The 27436-nt window shown below is 46.0% G+C and overlaps 3 protein-coding genes across 3 annotated transcripts; 1 reads left to right on the top strand and 2 right to left on the bottom strand.

Moving 5' to 3' along the window:
- Positions 1 to 798: 798 nt before the first annotated feature.
- Positions 799 to 6685, top strand: ADIPOQ (adiponectin, C1Q and collagen domain containing). Its single transcript, XM_075158098.1, has 3 exons — positions 799 to 865; positions 3954 to 4173; positions 4608 to 6685. The coding sequence occupies exons 2-3, from the start codon at positions 3963 to 3965 to the stop codon at positions 5132 to 5134; spliced, it is 738 nt and encodes a 245-aa protein (XP_075014199.1). The 5' UTR covers positions 799 to 865; positions 3954 to 3962; the 3' UTR covers positions 5135 to 6685.
- A 9753-nt stretch (positions 6686 to 16438) lies between these two features.
- Positions 16439 to 18845, bottom strand: COPS9 (COP9 signalosome subunit 9). Its single transcript, XM_075158097.1, has 3 exons — positions 18678 to 18845; positions 18472 to 18544; positions 16439 to 16745 (listed from the first exon to the last, which is right to left on the bottom strand). The coding sequence occupies exons 1-3, from the start codon at positions 18738 to 18740 to the stop codon at positions 16708 to 16710; spliced, it is 174 nt and encodes a 57-aa protein (XP_075014198.1). The 5' UTR covers positions 18741 to 18845; the 3' UTR covers positions 16439 to 16707.
- On the bottom strand, positions 16439 to 22213 carry OTOS (otospiralin). The gene is made up of 5 exons (XM_075158096.1): positions 22162 to 22213; positions 21795 to 21821; positions 18678 to 19561; positions 18472 to 18540; positions 16439 to 16745 (listed from the first exon to the last, which is right to left on the bottom strand). The coding sequence occupies exons 1-3, from the start codon at positions 22211 to 22213 to the stop codon at positions 19377 to 19379; spliced, it is 264 nt and encodes an 87-aa protein (XP_075014197.1). The 3' UTR covers positions 16439 to 16745; positions 18472 to 18540; positions 18678 to 19376.
- Between the last annotated feature and the right edge of the window lie 5223 nt (positions 22214 to 27436).

Raw genomic sequence — 27436 nt, 5'->3', positions numbered from 1 at the left:
CAACAATACACATCACACTATTTTTTCCTGGTCGGATTTTGCAAGCCCAGGTTTGCGAAGGTCCCGCCTAGCTAACCTTGAACTGCCCCGGAGCAGCTGGAGAGGAAAGCCTTCGCTCTGCGAGGTTCAACCTCCGTTTTGGAAGAAGAGAGACACAGGGGAAAAAAAGACTTTGTTTTGACCTAAAGCCAAAACGTGTGATAGGTTGAAAGCCATCCGTAGGGCTGAAATCATTCTGATGATTTACAATAGCGCTGGCACGTGCTTGGCTGGCTTAAGACGAAACTCTTCCCCCCGCGCTGCCCTTCCCCTCGGGCAGCTTTGCCCTTCTTTGGTGCGGCAGCAGCCTCCAGGCAGGAACGGCTCTTGCCGTTAAAAGGAGAATCCAAAACTTCTCACACAACAATTCATTTACTAACATGTTGAAAAAAAACCATTTGAGCGCGTTAATGCAAGGCTGTAGACACACTTTCTCCATCAGCTGCTAACAACATTTCCCAATTTACACAGAGCAGCAGCTCGCGCTGTACAAGCCCAGCGCTGGCGAGCAGGCTTGCACATGGGCTTCTCCAGCAAACCACTGCTCCTTCAGTTCCTATCAAACTCCCAAACCCATCTTTTCCCCGTTAAGGCTATCTTCGCAAGCTATCCCAGTGTGACCGGATTATATAAGTGGTCCAAAACGTAAGTGATGGCCAGGAAAAATTAATGGGAAAACCCAACTTTTAGGTCAGCATGCGCAATAGCAAATGGAAAATGCAGTGTCTGAGCTGACAGCTCCCTGTGCCCTTAGGGATAGCGATGTGGTAGCTGGACTTCATTTCTAAAGAGACTGCAGCAAGCCAACTAGGACTCAAAGCAGCTGGTAAGCATGATTTTTTTTTTCCTCTTACTAAGTTCAGGATTTTCTCTTCTTTTGGGCTGAATGAGACAGACAGACTTTTCTGTTCACAAGAAGTTTCCTTTCTTAGACTTATTCTCGGAATAGCCAGCGAGTATTTTAAACTAAGAATAGCCGATCTCCCTTAGATTCATACTCCCGTTTTTGGAAACACTCTTTAGACATCAAAACTTCTAAATTAAAAGTAGTCAGGAGCACCAGTGAAAAACCACATGGCTATAAGAGCGAGTATTGCACTGGCACCTTTCGATTCATCTCTTTCCTCAAAGACTCCCGAGAAGATTGGGTTTGCCCCAAATCTCCCTGAGTCATATCAGCTCCTTGCCAGAAACCTGCACCACCCAGATATAAGGTGCGAGCCCCTTGAAGCAAGTCACCGCTGGAACTTCAGTAAAAACTATGCTACGAGGAATTACAAAAAGAAAAAAAGATCAACGTAAGCCAAACCCCTGGTTAATACCCTTTGAAGAAAACACTGGAGTTGGAAAACAGATGGATTTTTTTATGTGTATTGTGCAGCTAGTTCTTTTTCTATATATATATATCAAAATATATAGTATTTATGTAGTTTTATGTAAAATTTAAATTCTGCATCATGGTCTGAATCGCTATGTAGCAGTTATGAATGGCATTGTTCTTACGGATGGTATGCTGATTTCTGCTGATAACTGAATAAGCTTCATATAATGCATATGAGCTTTTATTCCCTTGGCAGCTGCTGTATTAACTGAACGCCACAAAGAGTACTTAGTTCATCTATTACTTGTCCGAAAGGTACAACTGACATTCAAATATAGCAGATTATTTCGCGTTACGCTGCTGAGCATCAGACAAAGACAAAAAGAAATGGGAAAGATAATAGTAAAGGGATATCATACCTAAACCCGAGTTTAAACTCAGACCTAGCAGACATAGCTTAAAACTTTCCCTTTGTAAGACACACTTATGCCAGAGAACTGCTTCGTTTCTCAAACAAGCAAACCACTTGCGGTTGAGTCAAACTGTAGCAATAGAAGTAGTTTTCTATATCGCAACACTTTTCTGATGAGAAAACTAGATTGTGTAACGTATTTGCAGTGAAGAGGCGCCCAGGGATGCTGGGGGACAGGCATCGCTTCGAGCCCTTCAGAGCAAGATGGGCAAGCGTCTGCCAGGAAAGCTCCCTGCAGCCCGGCTTTGGGCTGCCTCAAATCTGTACCACTTTTGACCTTACAGGAGAGTTTTGTTTTTCACCAGCAGAAGACCTGGAACATGTCGCTAAAATTTTAATGATATTTGAGTTCTAGGCAACATATGAGAACTAACCCCAACAAAATCACCAAAGCAGCTCCAGAAATGCAATTTTGAGGTGGATTTTTATCGAACACTAGCAGGTTCTCATGCAGTTAGATGTCCCCAGACAGCTTGTGCTGATTTTGGAGGGGTGCATGCATGTAGCCAAGCCAGAGGGGCCCCAGGTGGGGGGACAGGGGTCCCTCTGCCTAGTGCCATCCACCGGGGCATGGCAAAATGGCCATGTCGCAGCGTGCCCAAATATGCACACCCTCGCTTCCCAAACCAAGCCACTTTTAGGATTTATAGACATCGGTTTCACTTGTCCACCCTGGTTCATGGATGATCACTATATCCCTTGTTGCAAAGGGACATTTCGCTTCCCAAAACGCAGAGACGCCGGAACACTGCCTAAGGTTCAGGTTGTGGTTGCTGAACCCCTCAGCCCCAAAACTGCCTCCGAGCCAGGGCCACAGCCCCATCGCAGGGTGCCACGTGGCTGCCGGATTGCCAGAGCCCGGCAGGGCAGGCGCGGTTTTAGGAGTTCCCTGATTTTATGCGTTAGGTACTGCCCACCAAAGGCATTACGCAGAGCTTTGAAGTCTTCTTCAAAGTCTCCCCCAATATCCTGCAAAAACTGAAATCATGGTAACCTCTTTGTTATTTAGCTTCCTTTGAAGCAATTACGTGAGAGCTAATAAGACATTATTTAAAATATGACATTTAAATAGCTTGCCTAGGAAAATCAACCCTGCAAAGGAATTGTTCTGAAATATTGTTTTTCTTGGAAATTACAGAGCTAAGGGACTCTAATGGCCATGCTGTTATTCACTTTTTATTGCCTATTATGCCACTTAACAATCCCCATAACAGGATACCTTTATTGTTCCAGGGTATAATCTCTGCCCAGGGAGCAGCATCACATAACAACAGTCATTTTAAAATATGTTTCCTAAAAGCCTGACCCAAAGCCCACCAAAATCCCACTGATTTCTGGGAGCATCGGAACAAAGCCCCAGGCTGGCCATAGGGTGTCACCACCAACCTGGTTCTGGGGAGCCGCACTAATTGCTCTGACTAGCAAAGCAACTAGATTAAAGAAGAATATGACCCTACAGGGCCTAAACACTGTGCAACTTGTCATCCTGTAATCCAAAAACGTAATTCGGATGGAAAAAACCAGTATCATAATTTCGTACGGTCGCTCAGAGGAGCTGGAAAGCCTGGCTGTAGGTTCTGCTCACACCAGACAGGCGCAGGTTAGAGGGCTGCACGCGCAGCGATAAGCTGAGGAGGTGGTTTAAAGGCTTCTGAGGTTTTGAGACAGGCTCTGCCAGACCTGCACTTCCAATCAGCTGCTCACTCAGCCGGGCAGAAGTTGGAACGTGTCGTGGCTAATTGAGCAGATCTTTGCGAAGAAATCGGTCATGGATACCCTGGCATCTGCCCTGCTCGGTCCAGAGCTACATTTGTGCCCGTGCAGAGCCCGTGAGCGCCAGGGGAGTAACTCTGGCGTTTGCTCCTCTCCACGCTGGATGTGCTCCCGGGCTGAGGTCCACACTGCTCCCAGGAGCCCCATTCCGGCTTGGCTCATGGAGCTCGCGCCAGCACCAGGCTGGATGCAGAGGGGCCCTTGGGGTGAGCAGAATTGCTTTCCTTCAGACATGTTGATTCAAACTTTAGTCTTCTGGGCCTCTCTGTTGCTCAAGGGTGGGGTTTTTCTTCACTTTTTTTTTTTCCTATTAACCTTTAAAGCTAACAAAGCCCTTGCCCACATCAGGAACCGACGATGAGGGACCCAGCAGGCTTCCTCCTTTGCTCGCTGCTGCTGGTGGCCCCCCATTGCACAGAGGTGGCCACCCAGGATGTCCAGCCAGACCCCAAAACGCCATGTGCCAACTGGATGGGAGGAGCGCCCGGCTACCCCGGCCACAACGGGCTCCCTGGCCGGGACGGGAAAGACGGAAAAGATGGACAAAAGGGAGAGAAAGGAGAGGAAGGTTGGTGAGGAACAGGGGGTATGTCGGTGCTGGAGCCCATGGGCAGCCCCAGCCCTCAGGGCCAGCCCCGGCAGGTCTCACAACTGATAGGTCCATGGCCAACCTTTGTCCAGATGGCTTTTGAATATCTCCAGGGATGGAGATTCCACAACCCAAGTCAAAGAGTTTGGTCTGGTGGTTGTTTTTCCAATTAATGCTGTTTTTTCAGACATGCTGCTCTCAGCAGATCTGCACGCAGCCAGGGGGGTGAGCCGGCTTTCCACTTGCTGGCTCAGCTCACGGGGGGTGTTGAGGTCATCCAGCCTTTCCTCAGGGGACACATCTTGCTCCATGTGCCATGATCCTCATGCCACAGCCCCCTCTGCGGTTCGGGCTGATGGGTAGTGGCTGCCAGCACAGTGCAAACAACTCCCCGTCCCCACTCTGTCCCCCAGGTGTGCAAGGCCCCAAAGGCGACCAAGGCGAAATAGGAGTCCCGGGGCGGGAAGGGCCGAGAGGATTTCCCGGATACCCAGGGCAGAAGGGGGAGAAGGGTGAAGGCGCCTTCGTCTACCGCTCCGCCTTCAGCGTGGGGCTGACAGAGCGAGCCCCCCACCCCAACGTCCCCATCCGCTTCAGCAAGATCTTCTACAACGAGCAGAACCACTACGACGCCAGCACCGGCAAGTTCCTCTGCAGCATCCCCGGCATGTACTACTTCGCCTACCACCTGACGGTCTACCTGACGGACGTCAAGGTCAGTCTCTACAAGAAGGACAAGGCGGTGATCTTCACCTACGACCAGTTCCAGAAGAACAACGTTGACCAAGCGAGTGGCTCCGTCTTGCTGCACCTCAGCTCTGGGGACGAGGTCTGGCTTCAGGTGTACGGGGAGGGGGACAACAATGGCGTCTACGCCGACAACATCAACGATTCCACTTTCATGGGCTTCCTCCTGTACCCGGACCTGGATGTCCATTAAAGCAAGGGCTGCGGCATGGGAGAGGACGAGGTGGCTTAACCCCGGACGGCGTTCTGGGGCACTGGCGCTATAGCTATACTGTATTTACCAGAAAATTGCCTTTTGCAGGGGCAACGATTGCCAAGGGTGGACCCTATTACCTGAAAAATCAGTGAGGTTATACATGAATGACTTCCATGGGACCAAGAGTTCACTCCTACCGCTGCTCTTGCTCTCCTTGTGGAAACCCAAAGTCACACACCACTCCTGCCACATCATGAAACAGTAACTCTCAAAATGGGCTAAACTTTTTTTACATTTATGACTGATAAGAGAGAAATTGGTTACATTCAAATATCACATTCTAAATTTCCCTTTTCTAACTACCTAGATTCATTTACACCAATGGTAAACATTTCAGCCAGCATTTTACAATTTGAATAGAAGAGGGAGAAGACTATTCATGAAAGCCATCTCTGCTCTTGTTTTCAGCTGGAACAGATGGCTCTGTTTTTGCCATCGTAACTCCCTGTCTTATCAGGGCCTTTGACTTCCACCCACGGTTTGTTGTCTCCCTTCTTTAGCCCAGATCTTGGAATATATTCAGATAATTAACTTCCATTGATTTTAATCCTTTGATTTTCATTTTATGTTTATCCCTTATCAATTTCTCTAATTAGACAGCATGCTCATTTAGGGCAGGGATCTTCTCTTTTGATTTATCTGAAAAGCCTTATGAATGCCCGTGAGGCTACACAACAAAAGCAGCCCATTGACCGCACGGCTCTGAGGGTCCTCAGGTGGTCACAGACATGTTGCTGCACAGTTGTGATGCTCAGAAATGCCAGCGGCTCCCCTGCAAACAACATGCCTGACTGGGGGGCAGAAGGTCCCTCAAGACTCCTGGGCAGATGGGACCTCAGGGTGGAGGTGTCCCTTCCCAAATCACTCACCTGGCACTAGAGGTGATGGCACGAGTACTTGTTCAGCCCCGAGTCTGCCAGCATGGGGCACACGAGCAACATCTTACAGTTTCCATCTGCACGCCTGCAGGATCCTGTCCCATCTCCCTTCTGAATAGCTCCCAAGTGCAGTCAGTAGTTGAGATCTGGCAACCGTGTTTCTACTTTTCCACACCGTAAGTGTGCCACAAGCAATGGTTTGCACACCAGCTGGACAGAGCTTCAGGTGGTGGTGCAACCTCCCATGTTGAGTGGGCTCCTGGGATGAACACCCCCAGGACCTGCCCCAGCTCTCGGCAAGGTTACCTTAATGGGGGAAGAGTATTAAGGCTGAGATCAGGAGCAATCCCATCAAACTGCTCTCCAAGGAGCTTGCTTGACTTTTAGCTAAAAGAGGATTTGATGGTTTCTCAGATACGTTCAAAGAAGACTCCCATTAAGCTTCAGAACAAGCTAACATAGATCAGAGCTAATGCCTTCTTACAAGCACAAAACAGCATTAAGAGCTTCAGCTGAAATTACTTCCAACAGCAGCAGCAGCATTTTCTACACTCCAGTGAGTTACCACGTTACAAATAATAACAACAATAAAAAACTCTGTCGATGAGAATGCTCCCACATTTTTGTATGCGTCGTTGGGAAGGATTTGAAGAAAGGCGCATTCTCCTAGCCTCACCAGGCAGCCCAGGAAAAAATATATATACATTGCCAGCAAGGTGGGGGCACCCTGGGCTGGCACACAGAGGGACAGCTCCCTTTTGCTTTCCCAAGAAACTCCCCACCCTCTAGCTTTCATCAAGGCTTCTGCATCTCACCACCTCACACCATATTGCCTCCTTTTTGATTAAAAAGAGCTCTGGTTTCCAGACTGTTTCCCCAAAACCACTGTGCCTGAATCCACCCTGACCAGCCAGCCAGAGAGAGGGGCTCCACTGGCCCAGGAGGCTTCAAGCGTACTAGATTTGGCAAGGGCTAAACTGATGCTCAACCTGATCATGCTGAATTCAGAGAGCTGGGAAAAACCCTGCTCCTATTGTGTGAATTAACGGGAAGGGAATGGGGGGAGGCCAACCAAAAAAACCAATCCATAAACAAAAGGAGATTTAAAATGCAGCCGTTGCTGGATCAAATGGCATAAGAGGCTTAAACTGAAAGGAGCAAGTCAGAGCTTTTGCAGTGTTTTTTTAAATATTTTCAGATGGATTTTCTGAAGGCAGGGAAATTGAAACAACCAAAGTGCTAAGAGGCATTTGGGATAACACTAGGAGGAAATACTAATTTAAAGACTAGTTCCCAAGAGGCAGCCAAAACAAATTATCCCTTTCCTTGCTGCCACGCAGCGGGAGCAAATATGCTTACAGTTTTATCCCATACACCGGCACTCGGAGTCTCAGACATGGCTTTTCACACTGCCACACACATCTGATGCTGTTGCTTTAGGCCAGGGCAGAGCCCAGGATTTCTTACCACCTCCCCCAATGGCCCCATCACCAGAGTGACCCATATCGGTATGACTTCCACCCAGGCCAACAGCATCTCCCACCTCAAGCTACCACGGATGTAGCTCAAAACACGTCGTGTGTTAGAAACTCGGGGACCGGGGCCACGCTGGCCCTTACGAGAAAGTCTTGTTGAACCCCGTGGGGTTGCTTGCCCTCCACATCATCCCGCACCCCATTCGGGATGCTCCCAAGTGCAGTCAGACCTTGTGGCAGATGACCAGCACCCCAGGAGAGGCCCAGGGTCACCATCGACTCCTGGTCAGCCTCCTGGCCACCATGGCAGTGGGATGGCAGAGGGCCACGCGAAGGATGAAAACAAGCTCCGCAGCAGAAACCCAGCCTGGAAGTCCTTGTTTCAAAGCCTGGGTCTGGTTTTGGTCCTGGGTCCTCCCTTGTCCCAGCTGTCCGGGTGGGGGTGCTCAGGGCCACGTATCCAGAAGGAGAAGCGTCACCTAATATTGCAGTCACTGCTATATTCATATATGAGCAGAACACGTCTTATATGTACACACGTGCACATTATCACAGACCAGGAGATAACAAAGCTCCACAAGAATGCTGTATATTAGTATATAAGGTCGTTTATCTTATTTAATCATTAAATATGTAGCCTCCTTATCACCCTGTAAATGGCTTTTCCAAACACCCCTGCGAGCGGCAGCCTCACGCGCAGGCGCCTGCCTCCTTGCACGCTGCGTGGGAACATTGAAACCGGGGTGACGGGGGCTTGCAGTGCTCTGCTCCCTGGGAGCATCGAGCAGGGGGTTGGCACCGGAGGCATCTGGGGACTCCGACTCCAGCTCGGGGAGCTGCAGGGCCGACACCTCGCTGGCAGGGCAGTAGTCAGGTTGCTTGCTGAGGGGCATATTTCTTTCACCAAAAATAGGTATAGAAAAATAGGAACATGGCTTCCCTCGAAAGCCCCCCAGGTGTTCCTCGGTTGCTGGGCTGACGAGCCGCCCCACGCTCTCCCACTGTGGGGGCTGGCACAGGGACCTCACTTCAGTCCCTCGCACTGGTGCGCCACACAGCACGTGGTCTTCAACTTGCACCACGTAAATACGTTGAGCAAGCAATCTCTCCCAAACCCTGCCCAGCGCTCGGAACACAACCAGGGCAAGTCACGTGCCAAACGCATGCTCTGACAGCAGCAGCACTGTTGCCTCTGTCAGCAGCGAGGAGCAGAAAGGAGGGGGCAGCCTGGTCCATGCGGGACCTGCCTTTATGGGTATTTGCCCATGCGGTGACCCAGGGCAGGAGGGCAGCAAAGCAGCTCCGGCACAAGCCTCCCCTCTGCCTGAAGCACAGTAGGGACTTCTGTCTTTTAGAGGACATTTTCAAACACACTTTAAAGGGTTAAACCTCAGGGTTTGAATCCCAGACTAAAATCCTGATCAAACAGAGATTTCCTGCTTGAGAATAGCACACCCTTTCTGCGCTGTGTGTTTTATCAGGAAAGAAACCCCTGTAAACACAGTAAGACACTTGGGAAGTTTTAAAGAAAACCATTAAGGGTTTCTGTGTACTGGCTTTTCCCCCTCGTCACAGTCATAAGTACTGAAATGCAGCTTCACCGGGGTACTCACCCTGTGGGACGTGAGCACAGAGACCGTCTTCCTTGCAGCTCCCCGCTCAGGACGAGGATGCTCCATGCAGGGTACCTGCATCGCTCATGCATATCCCAGCCAGGCACCTCAAAAACCAGCAAACCACAGACCAGCCCCCCAGTTAGTGCAGCCCAGGGAGCAGGCTGTGAACAAGGCGAGCCCCTGCTGCATGGAAATAGGGGTCAAAGCCTTCCTTTAGGTTTTTGGACTATTTTATGAAGTCTTTCACCTCAAATCTTTGTAAGACTCTTGCTCGACAGAACTCAGCTGAAGAGACACACGCACTTACCTCCCTAGCAGGCACCAAATCCCAGTTTAAGCCACCACTCAGAAAACCCCTCTGCACCCCCAGGAGCCGCAATCAGCCCTCTCCCAGCTCTCCCCTAGGGCAAATGTTCCCAACAGAGGCTCACCCCATCAGCAAAGCAAGCACAGCCACGGGCCAGGGCAGGAAAAGAAAAGCCCCCCTTGCAGCAAACGCACCTCTGCCCCACTGCAGCCAGGGTCGAGCCCTGAACCCGTCCTTAGCACCTCTGCTACCGCCTCCTCAGGCTGCCCAGCCCCTACAGGTGTCCTAATGTGGGGCCTCAACAAGCCAAAAAATGTGCTGACAAGCTTCAGGAGCAGCAGCTGAGCATGGCCAGCAATTATTCCACCAGCAGAGTCCTTATAGCCCAGGAACAACCCAAATCCCTGCATATGGTATGGATATCATGCCTCCACCTCCCTGGCTCTACCATGCCAGGGGCACACAGCCATGCTGCCGTGGTAGCCCAAGGGCAGGGAGCTGCAGGGCACCATGCTGCTTTTAGGGGAGAGCTGCAAATAGGGCTCAGGAGGGTAATGAGGTTCTGGAGGATGAGATCAGGGGAGTTCCTAATGAATTCAGCCTTCTTCCATTACTGGGTTGCTGTGGTTTTACTCTCCCTCCATGCTTCATAAACTTGTGGTGTGGGAAAACCTGGCCAAAATAGACACATATCCAAGGCCTGGCTGGCTCCTGAGATTGCACAGTGCTTTGAACATATGATTATCTTGTAAAGAAGGAGCCAAGAATGACACTGGCATGCTGAAAGGGCACAGAATCACCTGCTCTCAAACAAATTTAAATGTTTTGGGGTTTGGTTTTGATTTTTTTTTTTTTCCTTATATCTATCCTGACAATAGGTGGCTGGTACAAAGTTAAGTCTCGCTATTTACTGCCTCTCCAGCTGTGGCAGGTTTAAATGGATGGTTTTCCCTTTAGAAACTAATGTACTGCTGCAGGCACACAAATGGGATGCCTCTGGGCACAAACATTGCCAGCAGCTCCTATTAGATAGCAACCAATACGATGAAGACACCAACAATGAGGACTTATTTGCCGCTCTGTAATTAGGGCAGGTTATAAAGAGAGCACTCAGCTCCTTTGATCTTGACAGCTGTGTTTGACTCTTCCCTCCCTGTATTGCTGCTTGGAGAAAGACAGCAGGAAGGCAGCACGCTCTCTTGAAGGCAGAAAGCAAGAACACCCCCCAATGAAAGATTTAAGCCGCTGCACTAACAATTAGGGAGAAATAACATGGCTACAGCTGGAGAGACTGGCCAGTCTCATCCAGCAGGGAAACCAGCTGTGAAAGCGTCCGTGGCCCTTTTAAACACAATTATAGGCTGAGCCTAATTGTGCCTCAACCCCATGTAATCGCTTGTGCCAGTAATTAATTGGAATACAGCTGCACTAAACCATGACAAGCTACAAGAAAGAGATAAATTGCTTGCAAGACTTGTATTGTATTTATTTGTGAAGTATAAACTCACTGGAGGCTTTTCGTCATGGAAGAAGGCAGAGGGATTAGGGTAAAGCCCTACATTTAGCTAATCAGCCATTGTACTTCCATGCAGGAAATGCCATCAGATTTAAAGTTTACCCTTTCAAATACTCTAGAGGAAACCAATCCAGAGCGTACCCAGGCTGGGAGCAAGGCTGCCACGTGTTTTTATGATGTTTGTGCTAGATGCAGGTATGTGATGAAAAGACTCCGTCTGCCATGGGATTGTAAATCAGCAAACCCACTCTCAGCTCATCCTTAGACCCATCCCAGGAGACCAGCCCAGCATAACACTATTGCCCTTTGGGGACAGTTGTGTGACCTCCTTCCATGCAGGTACAGTTTGTTACTCTCCAGCCAATCCAAGGGGAAGGAAAGGTTTATTCCCAGTGAAATGGAAGCATTAAACACCAAAACCTATTTCTTCCTGTGTGGCCTATCAGAGGATTCCCACCCAGAAGGCAATCTGTGGGATCCCTCCCATAAAGCAGGACAGCTTTACAGGGAGGCGGAGCAGGAGATCCCACCTGAAGCCCCTCTCTAAATCCCTCACAAAGTCAGGCAGGGAAGGACAGGGGGTATGAACCAACACACCCAGCTCCCTCCGATCCCCTGGGCATCTCTGAAAACACGCTGCTCTGCCCAAAGGAGTCAGCTTCTCCGCTCCTTGACGGGGATTTCTAGAGAAGCCATTCTAGTTCTGTAACGTGTTTCGGTGAGTGTTTTAAGGCCAGGGTGGGTCTGTCATCCCAGACAAGGTAAAACACAGAGAAGGGGGATTCCCACACCTGCATCCCAGCAACACAGAAGCTACTTCAAAGCAGTAGGAGACTGAGAGACGGCAGCAGCACCATGTCCTCACAGAAGCATCCTCAGCTGGGCCAGGGGACTCCGAGACTCCACTGGTGTGCGCAGCTCCTTCCTGTACCAGGGATGCTTTGTCACATTCCCGTGTTGATAGGTGTTCCCTTGCTCAGTCACTCACCTCGTACATGACAGGCTCAGCTGTAGGTCTGTTTATTCACAACAATCTACAAAATAGGCTCTTTTCCCTCAAGAGGTTGTAAGTTCACGAGTTCATACAAGATTATACAAGACTTGTACATACATGTCACAGCTACACTCCAGGTAGTATGAACGCAGCTAAAATTAGAGCTGACTGGAAATTTGCTACCTATAAATTGACTTTTCCATAAATAAGAAAAGTATTCACCAAAAAGGCGCTATTTGCCAGTTTTAAAAGCTTTAAAAGACACTGCTCCTCTCTCCCTCTGCTCTGAACTCCCTGTAGGAGCTCGAAAAAGAGTTATGATTTGGATTAGGATTCTGACTCTGCTGTTTGGCAAAGACCAATTGCAGCAAATACAAAAGGCAAACTGAAAAAAAATTGGAAGTAAAAACATGGAAGCAAATCCTTGTCCTCAAAGCCACCCCTGCTGCCAAGGACTGACTTGCATTGTGCTAGTGCTTTTCCAAGAGCCCTGATGTGACACTCGCGTTCCAGCCCCATCACTGAGAGGGGGACTCGCAGAGAACAGGGCTGCACTGTCATCTGCCCAGCATGTTTTCGTGTGCTGAACAACTGCACATTGAGAGCAGGAAAATGCCTGCCAGCTTCCCAACACCCTGGGGAAGCAGGAAGAACTCAATTTATTCATCTAAATCAATTCCTTCTTTATTAAGAAAAGTACCTTCCACTTCAATTATTGAAGTAAAATATTGAAATGAAAACCTTTTATTTTCATTCCCTGGGAGTTAACTAAGAAACCCCCCCAAAACCCAAACGCACCAAGGAAAACCTACTACTGCTACACTAGGTTTGAGCTCGCCTGTTCTTCCTCCCGTGAAGAGCACTGGGTTCTCCTGCTAACCTGGTAGCCAACTCAGAAAAGGCACTGCAGAATTATTATGCACAGATGACAGCCAGCTTCCTTTAGCATGGTAACTTTCTCTCCCTCACAATGACTTGATCATTTTCAGCTCAAAATAGATCACACATTCTTAAATCCTAAGAATATATTAAAACAGCTAGCGGTTTCCTGCAAACGGAGAATTGGCCTTGTGAGAGCATCGAAGGGAACAGGCTGACATTTAAGTGTTTTGAAGCCATCCCTTTCATCTGTGCTGCACAACTGGCCGCACCCCTTCGAAAGGATTTTAGCGCTTGGGACCTCATCCTGCCGAGGTCAGCTTTATACATTGAAGTCAGTGGGACAATTCATGATACTAACCTCAGTACCTCCATAAATCTATTCAGACTAGAGACTTTATTTGGACATCGAAATACTGAGCCGTACCCAGCAGCTTATAAAGTAATATACATCAGTCTAACTGTGTGCAAAATGCTGCTAGAACAGGCTTCCTCTTTCACTCAAACACCTATTGTGGGTGCTGTCAATCTCCACAAAAGGTACAGGAATCAAAGCTCAGTAAATGAAATGGCCAAGTGTGCTGGTTTTGGCTGGGATAGAGTTAATTTCTTCACAGTAGCTAGTATGGGGCTGTGGTTTGGGTTTGTGCTGGAAACAGTGTTGATAACACAGGGATGTTCTGGTTACTGCCGAGCAGTGCTTACACAGAGTCAAGGCCTTTTCTGCTCCTCACCCCACCCCACCAGCGAGGAGGCTGGGGGTGCACAAGAAGCTGGGAGAGGACACGGCTGGGACAGCTGACCCCATCTGACCAAAGGGATATCCCATACCATATGATGTCATGCTCAGCATATAGAGCTGGGGGAAGAAGAAGGAAGGGGGGGGACGACGTTTGAAGTGATGGGATTTTGTCTTCCCAAGTCACCGTTACACATGATGGAACCCTGCTTTCCTGAACACCTTCCTGCCCATGGGAAGGAGTGAATGAATCCCTTGTTTTGCTTTGCTTGCGTGCGCAGCTTTTGCTTTACTTATTAAACTGTCTTTATCTCAACCCACCAGTTTTCTCACTTTTCTGATTCTCTCACCCATCCCACCAGGGGGGAGTGACCAAGCAGCTCTGTGGTGCTTAGTTGCCAGCTGGGGTTAAACTACAATACCAAGGCAGGCAAATGCCCTTTAAATCAATTTTTGTTGAGATTCTGACATCTCGCAATTATTTCCTGACAACAGGCTGATAGCCCACAGACTAATTAGACTGAAAGGCTTGACAAATGATAACACAGAAACAATTTGAAGCTGAAGGGCATTTTGTTCTTCAGATTTGCCTTTCCCTATCAATACTGTCCCAAAAGGGACCCAAACAAATTACAGTTCACGATGAAAGTTCTTACACATTGACAGCCCTCTTTAGAAAGATGGAGCTATATACATACTCCTCACCCAATCTCATTGCGAAGGAGAGAATTTTATACTCCAGACAGCTACCACAACATACGTACCCTCGGTATCATCCCATTCCAAGTCTGAAGAACGTTCCTGTTCATTTCACTTAATCCCCAGAGAACAAACCCACAATGGTTACTGGATTTAAGTGCAAGCTTAGCACCTGGGAACTGATATCAAAGAACCACCTAGTACTCACAGTAGCTACAGCCAGAGTGGCATCAGCTGCACACCAAGGCAGTTAATGAAATTCAGCAGCTTTGTTCTTAAGGAATTTTACTAACCCAAACACTTTTACACACTGTTCCTTCCCTACAGACAGGCGTATCACACTTCCCAGGTGCCAGCAGTACTATTTATGCTGCTTTTTAACATGAAACACTGAGATTCCGGAAAGCTTCACAAAAAGGAGTTAGCTATACCTACCTTGAACAGCAGCTATATCCTACCCAGGATGAAAACTCTTGAGTTTTAGGCTGTGCTGGACCCATAAGCATTGTTTGCCCTCAACCCACTTTCATGAAAGATAGGTTCCATGTTTTGATCAAGCAAGACAACATTACAAAACTAGAACTACTCACCATCAGCACCTTCAAACCAATGCTTCTCTGAGGTTTTGAGCATCTCTAAAAAGAAGGTGGAAGGAACTAGAACACCATTCATACTGAAGAGCAACGCTTCAAGATGGATTTGTATCATAGAATATACTCCTGCTGCTGTGATTAAACTTAAGGCAGGCAAATGAAAAACAAAAGAGAAATCTGTACAATAAAAGGACAAGGAAGTATTCCAAAACCAAGGTGACCATCTTGAGGAATCTGTGCATCAGCAAAAGAAAATAGGTAAAAAAGCAGAGGAGGCAAAGGTTGCTTCTTAAATCTATTTCATCGTTTGCACCTGCCCAGAATGCAGCTTCCATTTACTGGCAGCAGCTCATTTCTCAAAGTCCAGTTTGCAGAAAGCACAGCACCAAAGCTAGAAACAGTCCAAATGCAGTTGTTACCACTCAGTCAAAATGTTTACATTGGTTTCAATGAGGAAAGCTTGAAATCCATTCCTCTTTAAAAACAAAGCGAGCACTAGAAAGAAAAAGGAGACTGCATCAGCAAGACTGTTCCTTCAGGGACACACTGTAAAGTCAGACACTAAGCAGAGTAAATGTCAGGTGCTGATTTAACATACACTGCATGATAAAACAGATGATGTTGAGAAATCCACAGGAACACAATAAAAAGACACCTAGTCCTACTGCTTTCATTGTGCTTACATTTTTAAGTTCAGGGGCCAGCACACTTACTGTTACATGTAAGATCTTTTTTCAGGCAAAACCAAGCGAACACATGTGAAAGAAGTATGAGAGGAAAGGGTTTCACTCCAGGTGAAATTTAAGTAGTGTGAAGTCTTTAAAGAAAGATCAGTCACAGTATTATTTTTGTGATCAATTTATGGAATACAGACTGCACTTAAGGACAGACAGGATTAAACTCTCAACTGAAATTGAAAAAAAAACAACTCACCTGTTCCTTTCATTCTGAGATTCACTTTGATCACTGAAGGGTACAAAATCAAACATTTCTAAGTATGTTCTGAAAACTTGTGTCAAAATCTGAATTAGTATCTAACAGACTGATTCATATACACTGTACATCTAAGTATGAATAATTACATTACCTGCTGCAGGAAAAAAGAATCCTAAAATTATTTTCTTTTTACACAGTACACTTTCAAGAATTAAACTAGATTTTTAAATCCAAGCATTCCCAGGGCCAGAACACGTCTCTGCTTAAAATATCAAAATAAAATTACTACTTTTTATTCCTGTGCTTCCTAGATTAAAAGTTAAGTACTGATGGTAGCTGAGTATCTATCTCGAAACAGAAGACATCGCACTCGTCTTAGTGCGACTGGCAAATGAGAGTCAGAGTATTCAGAACAAGCAACCGTCTTAGCCCTAGATAATCCTGTATTGTGGGATGAACAAAACTTTTCTAGGCAGCAATATGCCCTGCCGTGTATCTTTATATAATATCCAAAAGTAACAGTGATTGATTTAATTAAAAAAAAAAAAAATCATTCCCTAAGGGAGCTCAGAACACAGCAATATCCACTTTCAAAGAATATCCCAGAGAGAGTTTTTGTTAGTATTTTATTGAATGAGCACATCAGCAAGTAAAATTTTAAGAAAAATCTACACACAGCTTCCTAGAAACAACAGTCCACAATTCTCTCCTTAGTTATCTTTAACCATCTGGTTTTCATATTCCCCAAGCAGCTTATACAGGTTTTTTCCCCCCCCTCTGTGATCTTCCTGTTTTGATTATTTTAATAAATAATGGCCACCACAAGTGATCCTAGAGAAAAATCCACATCTCAGCACTGCATAGCTGGACAACTAAGTTCACTGGATGTCATCATCATCAAAGAGATCTTCAAAATCTAGTCAGAAAAATAAGATAAATTAAAATTAACCTTAACCTTAAAAGTTTCAACTGTTATATATGCACATACTCCACAATACAGTTTTTAATTATTTGGATTAAATACAGAAATAAAGATGAATTAAGGGAATGAGAGTTACTGTACCATCAGTTACTAGAAGTGTAGTATCAGGGTGGGAAGAGAGAGAGGAAAGAAAGGCAGCCCCAAGTATATGTTCTCTATCATACACAAATTAAACTGCTTCACTTGTACAATACAAGCTTTGCAATTAAATTCCTGAAAGCAAAGTAAAGCTTCAAAGGAGGGGCTTTTATAAACGCATTAAGTAGCCATCACATTCAGAGTGGGTCAACCATGATTCCCAGACTCCAGAACTAAACAAGTACTAGCTTTATGCGTGCAGCAAGTCTCAGATGTAGACACTCCTGCAGAATTCTGGCTTTAGATCATAGTATCCAGGTACACGCTTATAAATTTTGCAGATTGCCATTCGCGTTTGTAATTTGCTGTTAAAAATCCCTTCCTTAAAAAACGTTTCATTGCAGTGAAGATGTTAATAACATTTCTCTCTCAGAAAACTCGTCTCGCTCAGACTAGTGAAATGTGGCTGGCTAATCCCAGCTGTTCCAGTCATCTTTGGGAAGTACTCTTAACTACTTTGCTTCGTATCTTCTTTGTATATTGAGCATAAACTAACAACATAACTGGAACCAAGTCTTTATTCTTATAGAAGGAACGTACAAGTGCCATACAATAAACTGAGGATTAATCCTATTTAGAAGAGTCCTAAACTACCAATGGAACATAATATCACAACCTGATGGTAGAACTTTATGGAAATACCTACTCCTGAATATGCTGGCTCCAACAAAGAGCTAGGTCCCTCACAACTGTTGAGAGTATATCAAAGCTGAACTTCCTTTTTCTCCTGTATTCTAAATCTTGAGCAACATGAGAAACCTACTTTATTTCAGAATTAATACCAGTTTGTGACATCAACATCACCACAGCAACCAGATTTAATACCATATCTGAAATGCACTGTTGAAATGTCTAAATATACTTCTTAAGAAGCACAAAAAAAAAAAAGCCACCTTAGTAACCAAGTGTAAGGTGGTGTATATTCTACTCCTAAGTGGCCAGATACATAGCTGTTCTCCTCTCTAAAAGCAGCTGTATATACTTATATGCATACAGTTGACTTTCAAATGCAAAAAGCATATAAAAACCAAAGTTTTATTTTGCTTTCGATACATATGCATGCATACATTAAGAGATTAGAAAATTATCTATAAAAGTAGTAACACCCAGAGACAATTTTTAAAGTTCTGTCTGCGTTTTTATATGTATTTGCACTGTTTAATATAAGCTATTTGTTATGCAAACAGATCAAAGCATTTTCCCTTTTAGAGATTAACACGCTAAATCGTCTAAAACCTCCCGGAGAGGAGAAACACAGGCACTGTACCACGCCGCCCCGCATCACTGAGCGCTGAACCGCTCTTATGATAGGGCTCACTAGAAGCGTGGTTGGTGAGAACTTGGTGACTCCCAGGCACCAAACACGAGATTAGAGAGAAACAAAGCGAGGTTTGTTTTGATAACCTTCAGTTTCTGAAGCTGTTACCTGGCAGGCCCAAGGCGTTACCACCCCCGCCGGGCGGGCGGGCAGGCGCCGCGGTGACCCCCTATCCCCTCACCCCCGGAACGCGACGGCCTTTACCGTTAAAGAAGTCGGCGTGCACCGCTTTCTCGTTGGCGGCCAGGTCCATCAGCAGCCCCGTGCTTCCTCCTGCCTGGGAAAACAGGCGCTGAGCGCCTCCGGGACGCGCCCGGGCAGCACGGCCGCCGCCGCCCCACCACCACCCGCCACGCCTAGGAGCCCCGCCGTCCCCATCCTCACAGGCAGCTCCCCCAACACCCCCTCACCTCATCGAGATCCACGTAAGGGCCGGCTCCCTCAGGAAACATCTCGTCCACCGCCGGCTTCATGGCAGCACCTCCCCTCAGTCCCCTCCGCGCCCCCGCTTCCGGCCACGCGGACGCCTACTTCCGCTATAAGGCCGGCTAGCGGGGCGCCGCTCTGCGCGCTTGGCGGTGTCGCCTCTCTCTGGTTACCCTGGGGGCGGGCCCCGCCGTTGCCATGGCGAGGAGGGCGGGGTGAGCAAAATGGCGGAGCCTCGCCCTCCTCGCCATGGCAACGGCGGGGCCGGGCCCAGGCCTGAAGGGAGGAAAATGGCGTTGAGCTAGCCAAGGGGCTGCTGAGAGGGCACCATTACCCTGCAAGGAGTGTGGCTGTGAATTATACTGGTGGTCCTTCCAGCCACCCAACTGGGTGGACTGGTATTTAACTGCTGTACACACAGAGATCAGTTTCCGGAGTCAAGCCTGCGAGCGTTACCTGTAAAAAAACGCCAAAAAACCTCGCAACAGAGTCAAGGAGTTTATTGATTTTGCACAACAGCATAAATTGGAAAAAACGAAAAGACTAATTTAAAGCACAAAATGCTACGCGTGACTGCTATGAGTATTAATAAGCGGCTGAGGGGCAGTTCAGGTGCATTCGGGGGCAGCCGTGTTTTCGCTTAAACCTCTCAGCACCAGCTTCAGCAAAAATGAGCGAAGCCATTAGCGCTCATGGTTGGGCACGTGATAGCCAAGGTGACTCCCAAAAGGGAACTGGGCAAAGAAGGCTCTGGCCATTTCTTCGATCCTGTTGTAGTCTCCCAGGGTCCGGAAATATTCCACGTAGGACCAGAAATCGTTGGATGAGAAGGGCCAGTACGGCAAGGCTACAGATCCCTGATAGAGATCTAAAATTAAACAAAAGAAAAATGCGGATTACTATAATATGAAGAATTTTTGTTGAAAGCTTGGCCTGGGAGCCAACGTGGTTTGGGGTCCTATGTCCCCTTGGGGGGTTGTGGGCTCCTCTGGCAGCAGAGAGGCCGGCAGAGCCATTGAGCCCTCTGTGCCCCACTCCGCAGAAGATGGCTGTTCACCTGACGGAGCCAGTGCCCTCTGCTCCAGCTGCACCAGAAATGATGGAATGGGACAAGATGGAGGGCAGGAATGAAGGGACACTATTGGCATTTGGGACAATTCAAGAATTCCCTGGGCTGCTTTAATTTCTAGAAGGCAGATGGGTATTTAAAAGTAAGGAGCAGTTGCAATTTAAAGCCATATTTCCCCATTCCTCCTCCACGCCATTTCCTCTGCCCAATATAAAAATATAAAGAATAAGGTGCCATCATCTACTCTGTGCCCCTGCAGCTGCCTGCTCTGCCAGGGAAAAGAACCGGGCGGTCGCTCCCCCGCCATCTCAGCACAAAGGCAGCCCGGCTGAGTACAGCAGCAGCCGGGGCTGCAGCATCCGCCCCGGGCTCCCGGGGACTGGGTCCATACTGCCTCGGCATTGCCTGGGACCGCAGAGTCGTGCCTCTTCTCAGCGGGCCGTAGGAAACAGGCTAAGGAAACAGAGAGGAAAGGCATTGCCACTTGCAAGACAGCTGCATTTGTACCTGCTTTAGGAATATCTGAGAAAATGTGAGATTCTCATTGAAACAAGATTTCTAATTCAGCAGGAAAACAAAAGCAATTCTGAAAATGCAGGAGCTGACCACCCTTGGGCCCAAATCTGGGCAAACACAGAAGCATATATAAAATCTAAACACTTGCTGAGACCACATAGTTACAAATGGCTTTCTGTGCAGCAAAGCTAAACCCAGTATTTTGATTTCATTTAAAGTCCATTTAAATAAATGAGAGCCATTCAACTCACCAGGCTCAGCTTGGGACCAGGGTCTTTAGTAGGAATTAAGAGCCTTCAACAATCCTATTGTCAGACCTTAATTTTATGGAGTAAAGTTTACAGCGCGCAGGCACAGATGGCATATAACAAATCAAATGAACCAGCCAAATGCTGCCTGCAGAGGAGAATTCACTGTTTATACCAGCTGACCTTAGATTCACTTTGCAGTCTGCTGCTTGGCCCAGTGTGAAAGAAAACCATAATTGTTGGTAATGAGAGCAACAGGATACTGCCTGAACAAGGTTTTATTTTTAGATTGACACATGCTTTCCTGACTGTCTAAGAGGTTGCCGCAGAAATATTTGCTGTGCACAAATACAATAGTGCCCTTAAACTTGTGAAAACACAGATGATGCATTCAAAAGATTTTAGAGCCATAAGGAAATACAATGGAGCATAGGGAAAAACGTTTTGAATTAAAAGTAATCATATTAGTCCTTATTCCGTATATATATTTCTACTTTCCGTATCTGTTATAATGTTCTCCCTGCATGCTTGTATCTGTGCACTCGGGATGCTGCTGGCTATCCTGCTGGTTATACTAACCGGGATGTACACCAGCAATAGCAGTACCTTGTTATTGCAGATATTTCTATGCAACTTTGTTTTCAGAAAGAATTCTGTCTGAAAACACCAAAGAGAGGTTAACTAATACAATCATCAGTAAGCCAGTGTAAACATCATTAGGATGTTGAGGTTTTTTGTAATCAAAGGCAAACACTAATCCAATGGGCTAATCATGCAAAGTGACACGAACCACAGGGTAGCTGTGCTAAGGGATTTATTCCAACATTTCTTTAATTGGATTTGTGGCAATTTGTAAATTTTAAGCTTTTTGTCGTGGAAGTCAGTATTTCTTGCCAATAACTAGACACGCATATAGTATTACTGCTCAGGATAGACAAAATTCTCAGATGTCTAATACGTTTATAAGTCTGGTGCTTTCCAGTAACGATTTTGTACAACAGAATTAGTGACTTGACCATAACTCCTTCTTGTTTTAAGACTGCAAGTATATTAGCTCTATTGTTAGACATTAATATTTAATAAATTTTAAAGAAATTTCTAAAAATTCACTCTTCTTTCTCCGCCAGAACTAGGTGAAAGCGCTTCCACAGCCCACTGAGGTTAGTAAGTGTTCCTGCCAAAATCACTGCTGGGGATCAGGTCTGGGAGTTACAAATGACTCTTCTAATTGTTAGTGATACAAAGGAAAGAAAAACATTAAGAATTACCATCTCTGTCCTGGATTGATCGGGCATCTGTAGATAAAGAGGAAACCCATCAGTACCAGCTCCCACACAGAAGGACTTTCTGTTAATAAAAGGTTTGCTGTGTAGCCAGAAGCTGACAAGTTCTTTAATGCACACATAGGACCCTCTGTACAGCCAAATGTTTTTTGTTTCTTGAACAGCTGAATAAGGAATTCCCCGTTTGCGGTCACTCAGTGCTACAAACCAAAGACTCTTAACTAACAGCCCAGAGCAGTTGTGATTAATACATGAGCAATATCTGATACTAAATAGAAGACACTGTATTAGTAACAAAATATTTCTGGCTGCTTGAAAAAATAAACGAGAATAAATTCAGCAATAATCTTACCTGTTAGGATGTTCATCAGCATACAGAAGAGAAGTAAGCCAATAAATGTCATCTTTTCTGCAAGATACTGCTCGTGTTTCTGAAAAATAATCTGTACAGTGGGGATTATTACAAGAGATTAATAATTATGCAAAGTCTATTATTTCTTCTTTTATTAGACAAATATGTTCCAAAACAGATTCTAATTATTAATTTAGGCATAACAAGATCCAATTGCATTTCCTTACAGTTTCTGAACTGCAACACAGAGTATTAAAAGAACCATAGTCCTGAGATGCGTACTGATATTTTATTTTTAGGTGACATAAATCCAAAAGGCTCCTCTGAACTGACGTGAAATTAAGTGTCTTTGGAAATGTTTGATTTTGTGGTTAATTTAATTTCACTTTAGAAATTACCTCTCTCTCTCCCCTTTTCTTCTTCTTGCAGTAGTAAAGGTCTGCAGCTCCAAGTCAGCTACAAAATTCCTAAAGGATTTCTTTTGCCGTAAAATAGCAACGCTGTTTAAGGAGGGGTGGGGGGAAAAGGAGATAAACGTCACTGAGTTACTACACCAATCTGATTTTGTTGCTTTCACATAGAGGTTTTTTAACTGCTCACATTTGCATTATATTTCAGCACTGTCCATGCAAGAGACAGTGGACAGTTTCAGAAAGGGAATCAGGAACTTTGGCAATAACACTTCTGTATCTTGAAGACAGAAGGAGAAAATTCAGAAGCAAATTCAGTGATTATTACCTGTGCTGCCCTCCTGATTTTCTTTTTTTCCACCCCTTCAGAAAAACAGATTTTAAGAAATGTTATCTGAGCAAATTGCTAAGAGGATATTGAGTTCCTTCTCCAACTGAGTCACAAAAACCACAAACACTTGACACTGATTTATGTTCTTACTTGGGATCCTTAAAATCTAGATCTTAAAGTATACATAGGCACCAAGTGCCCACTGAAATCAATTGGCTTACATTAAGCAAAGTGGGTTCCCAATGACCTCAGCCATGGTGATGGACCTCTTCAAAGAGGGTCGATAAGGTGCATTGAAATGCACTTTTACATCATGCGGACTTCCTGGAAAGATTCCTCTCCCAGTGCCAAGCAGGTGCTTTGGGCTTCAGTCTGTGCAGGTTGCTGAACGGATCCAGCACTTCGAGAAGCCTGGAGGGGAGACGCAGTTTGGAGAATATTCAATCAATGTGTACATCTTGATTGATTTTCTTCTAGCACAAAACTCCTGATGGCAGCAGGTGTTGTCACGGACTAAGGTGTAGCAGAAAGAGCTCTGCGACTCATGGGGCGACGTAGGGATTTCCATGCTCCTAGAAGACGTGGCCGTTCAGGTCATGTTGCCAAACCTGACAGCTGTTTCCAGATGGCTCTGCTCTGGAAAGGAGCTACTGAAATGCCAGTGCAGAGCTCACTGCTGACGTTCATGCTGTGATGATCTGATCATACGGTTGCTGATCTGATCTGCTCCCTCTTGGCTGGGAGTTTTCAGTTGCCTTTATGGTCTACAAAATCATTTCTCTGTCTCAATTCTAGACACCTGCATTTCCCAACTGTGTGTGTGGGTCCTGACGTTGGTGCCTTTGCTCTGCCACATCCACTTGTCTGCCACAGGAGCATCACGCAGGGAAAGTCTGCGCAGTCACGCAAAGTCCTGGAGCGGAGAGACCCAAGTGAGTAGCCTTGCAGGAGACCCCTTTGCTGGAGTTTATTCCTATCTACAGGCAGAGTTAGATAGTCTTGCCAAGAATTAATTAAAGATGTTCTGAGCAAGGGAAAAAAAAAAAAAGAGTGCTTTGTAGCACACCAAGCTATGCCAACCCTGTGGAGGCTGAAAAGAAAAATATTATGAAAGCAGAACCTATTCCATCTTTGAAAGACTTTAATCCTCCTGTTTAATTTTTCCTAGGCCTGCAGGAGGGGTCCTACGTCAGCCACATACCACCAGCACCTCTGCCCCGCTCGCCCGCTCCCACCTGCAGCAGCTGCAGGTGGGAGAAGGCACTTCCCTTGCTTGGTGGAGTCCTTTGGTGCAGCCATGCACTCGGATCCTCCCACCAGCACTGCCTGCAAAGCCAAACAGCACTTTGCCTTTGACTGCCTAATCTGTATATCCTATTCAAATAAGCTATGAGAAGCACTGACATATGCTAATACACACAAACAGTCATTAGCTCTAATTAAATATTTAGCATAAAGCTACTTCTGTCTCCATCAGTAGCTTTTTGTTTTGGCAGTCGGTAAGGGAGGTGTAGTTCCAGGTGGGAAGGTGAGATAACATGTTTTGGATGATGACAAAGGAAAATAACGCTGTTCTTGACACAGCCACATTCTGCAGCTCTCCCCTCGAGGAATTAACGGTGCTGTAGGAGGATGACAAAGTCATGGAGGTTATGAGGTTCAGGGTCACTCAGGTCACAATGTGGTCTGCTACAACGCTGGATGATCTTAGGAGAATTCATGTAACTATTGAGGCTCACACTGACATACACCTTTACACCTACCTCCTTTACAGTTTCTTATTCTGTCTTTTGAAGCTTGGAGTCACCCAGTTCCAGAGCTAGGTGGATCACAGGTGTGACAGTCTTCTAACGATTACAGGCTTTCCATTTAACTCATATCAAAGTTTTCCATTTGCTAAGGCACCAACTGGAGATGGAAATAAATTCTCAGGATTTCCATGCTAAAGGAGGCCTAGGAAATTATAAAAAGAGGATGAGAACTAGCATTTAAAACAGTTGTATCAGGGGATACAGCCAAGAGATAGAGTTGTTTTAAATGCTAATTTTAATCCCTTTTCTTCCAAGGCTTCTGTTGCTGTACATGACTGCTTCTCCCCATTGGGTCTGTCTGTTTTAAACACAGCATTGGACTACAGAAGAACTGATGAGTTGGATCTGGCATCATAATTCAGAAGCTGTTAAACAGGAGAGGATTACTCCAGTTGCTCGAAGGACTGTGCAGTGTGGGTTCAGTGTGCCAAACAGAGCATCACGTCTTCTGGGGCCAACCAGAAAGCACGCTATGCACTGACTTGCAGCATGTCTAATATGCTGCAAGCATGGTCATTCCATCTCCTCCTTTCTTTTTGCTCTAGGACCTCTTTCCTTTTTTCAGACTTCACGTAGAAGGCAATTGAAGTAACAGCACTCGATGTCCAGCGCAAGTGCTGGTATGGATCAGTTAGCAGAGCTCTCCACTAGTAGTTGCTGCCCTGCAGGCTTCTTCACTTCTGAGCAGTAATTGGAGATGCCATGGTGCCCACAAATGCAAATCTGGCTCAGCAGCAACCACATGTCAGTAGATACTATAGCACTTACCAAGGCAGCTGCTGAAAGAGTCCAATGTTTTAATTTCTACTCATTTTGGAAAAAAGTTCACTCTTTTACTCTTTTTCAGAAAGGCTTGTTCGTTCAGAACACTTACTTTTGCTGGCAGCAAGTTCTTCAGGCACCTTATTCCAAAGTTTGTATGAAGTTTTTTATATAAGGCCACTGACTCATGAAAGCTTTGCTACATTATAGAAGGGGCTGATGGTAATGAGCTTATCCCACCCACCTGTCCCAGGAGGATCCAATCAATATGTACTTTTTGTAGATGGCTCTCAAAGCCAGAAAATCCCACATACATCAGTCCGCTCTGTCAGAGACAGAAATCAATCAGAGCATAGAGGATGTTCCCTTGGGAATAGGGGAACGCAGTTTGGGCAGTGCAGTTGTTTGTGTGACTTGCTCCCTGATGGGGAACAGTCCTGGAGCTGCCAGCCCTGCAACCCTGCCTTCGGTGGGCCCATTGCTAATGGGCTGTTTTACACAGAGCCAGCCCCTGTGGAGCAATTCAGCTCTCCTTGTTGATTAACTAGAAACAAAGACAAAGGAATGCAAAAAAAGCAAGTTTATGGTTGCCTTTGTTTTCCTAATAGCTACGTTAGACTGGTATTACACACAAAAAATTTTTCTATAATCCTCCAGGCACTGAAAAAACCTGTATGTTGTTTTAACAAACAGAATATTTCCTATTTAATCAGTAGGCAAAATCACATGCATGCAAAGCTCTAAGAACTTATTTAAAAACTAAATGGCACGCACAGCTGCCTCTGAAGTGCTTTGCCCTTGGGTTGAGCAGACAAAGTGTTCTCTCTATGGCTGCAGCACTTCTGCACATCAGAAACAACCAACGGCAGTGAAATATAGACCAGGGAAACAAATGTTTGATTATTTCCTCCAGCAATTTGGTCCGGATAATACAGGTCAAAAGGAGATTCCTGTGACTAGAATATGCTTTGCTCAGACAGGTGTGAATTGCCCTAGATCTTTCAGGCATTCACAGCTTCGTTTGCTTTCCTTTGAGCTCTGCTTTGCTTTTTGTGAATACAGAAGCTCCAAAACTTTCTGACGATGCTGGGTTGCCCAGGATAGTAAAGCCCAGGGCAGACAAGGAAGAATCAGGTGAGGGCCTCACAGTACCAAGCAGCTGAATAACAAAATGGCCAATAAGAGTAAATGTAAAATGAGGTACCTGGGTAAATACCTCCAACTTTAAAGGCCCATGGTATCTGACCATTCCCACTCAGAAACTAGATTTAGGGCTAGAATAGATAGTTCTAGTAAAACGTTGTTCAATGCTCAGTCACAGACAAAAAGGCAAATCAAATAGGAAGAGAGGAAAAAAATATAAGACATTGCTATGCCTTTGTGCCATGGTTGCTCCCATTTTGGATATTGCATGCATTTTTGGTTTCACTATCACAGAAGGACATGATAGAACGAGATACAAAGAAGGAGGTGAGGGGAGTTCACAGTCAAGGACCAGCTAAAGCAGACTGGGACTCTTCAGGCTAACAAAGGGATGAGGAGACCTTGATTTCTACCAAGAAACATCAAATTAGTCTGGCAAGGGCTTGTTCAAAACAAAAGGTAGTGGGGTTTGATACAGTTAAGCTGTGGCATGTCCTGTCATAACGTATTATCATCAACTACAGTGTCCTGGCTGAGGGTGTCTGAGCCTGGCCTGGGAGCAGAGCGTGACCAAGCAGCGCTGCACTTTTGCGCTGTCCCTTATTCTCCTCAGGCATCCTCTGCTGCCGGGCCAGGTGAGCTCCCAGGCTGACCCAGTCTGTTTTACTGAAATATTGCATATTTCCAGTTCTTGTGAACAGACATTTTTCCTGCCAGCAACTGGCTTGATCATCCTGATTATAGTAGTCCCCAGAGGCAACTGAAGATAGACAGAGCAGATGGATTTGGATAGTTACAAAACAATTAGCAGAATAACT

Source organism: Calonectris borealis, chromosome 9 (assembly GCF_964195595.1).
Source record: "Calonectris borealis chromosome 9, bCalBor7.hap1.2, whole genome shotgun sequence".
Taxonomy (NCBI): domain Eukaryota; kingdom Metazoa; phylum Chordata; class Aves; order Procellariiformes; family Procellariidae; genus Calonectris; species Calonectris borealis.
This window is presented reverse-complemented; position numbering and strand designations above follow the sequence as displayed.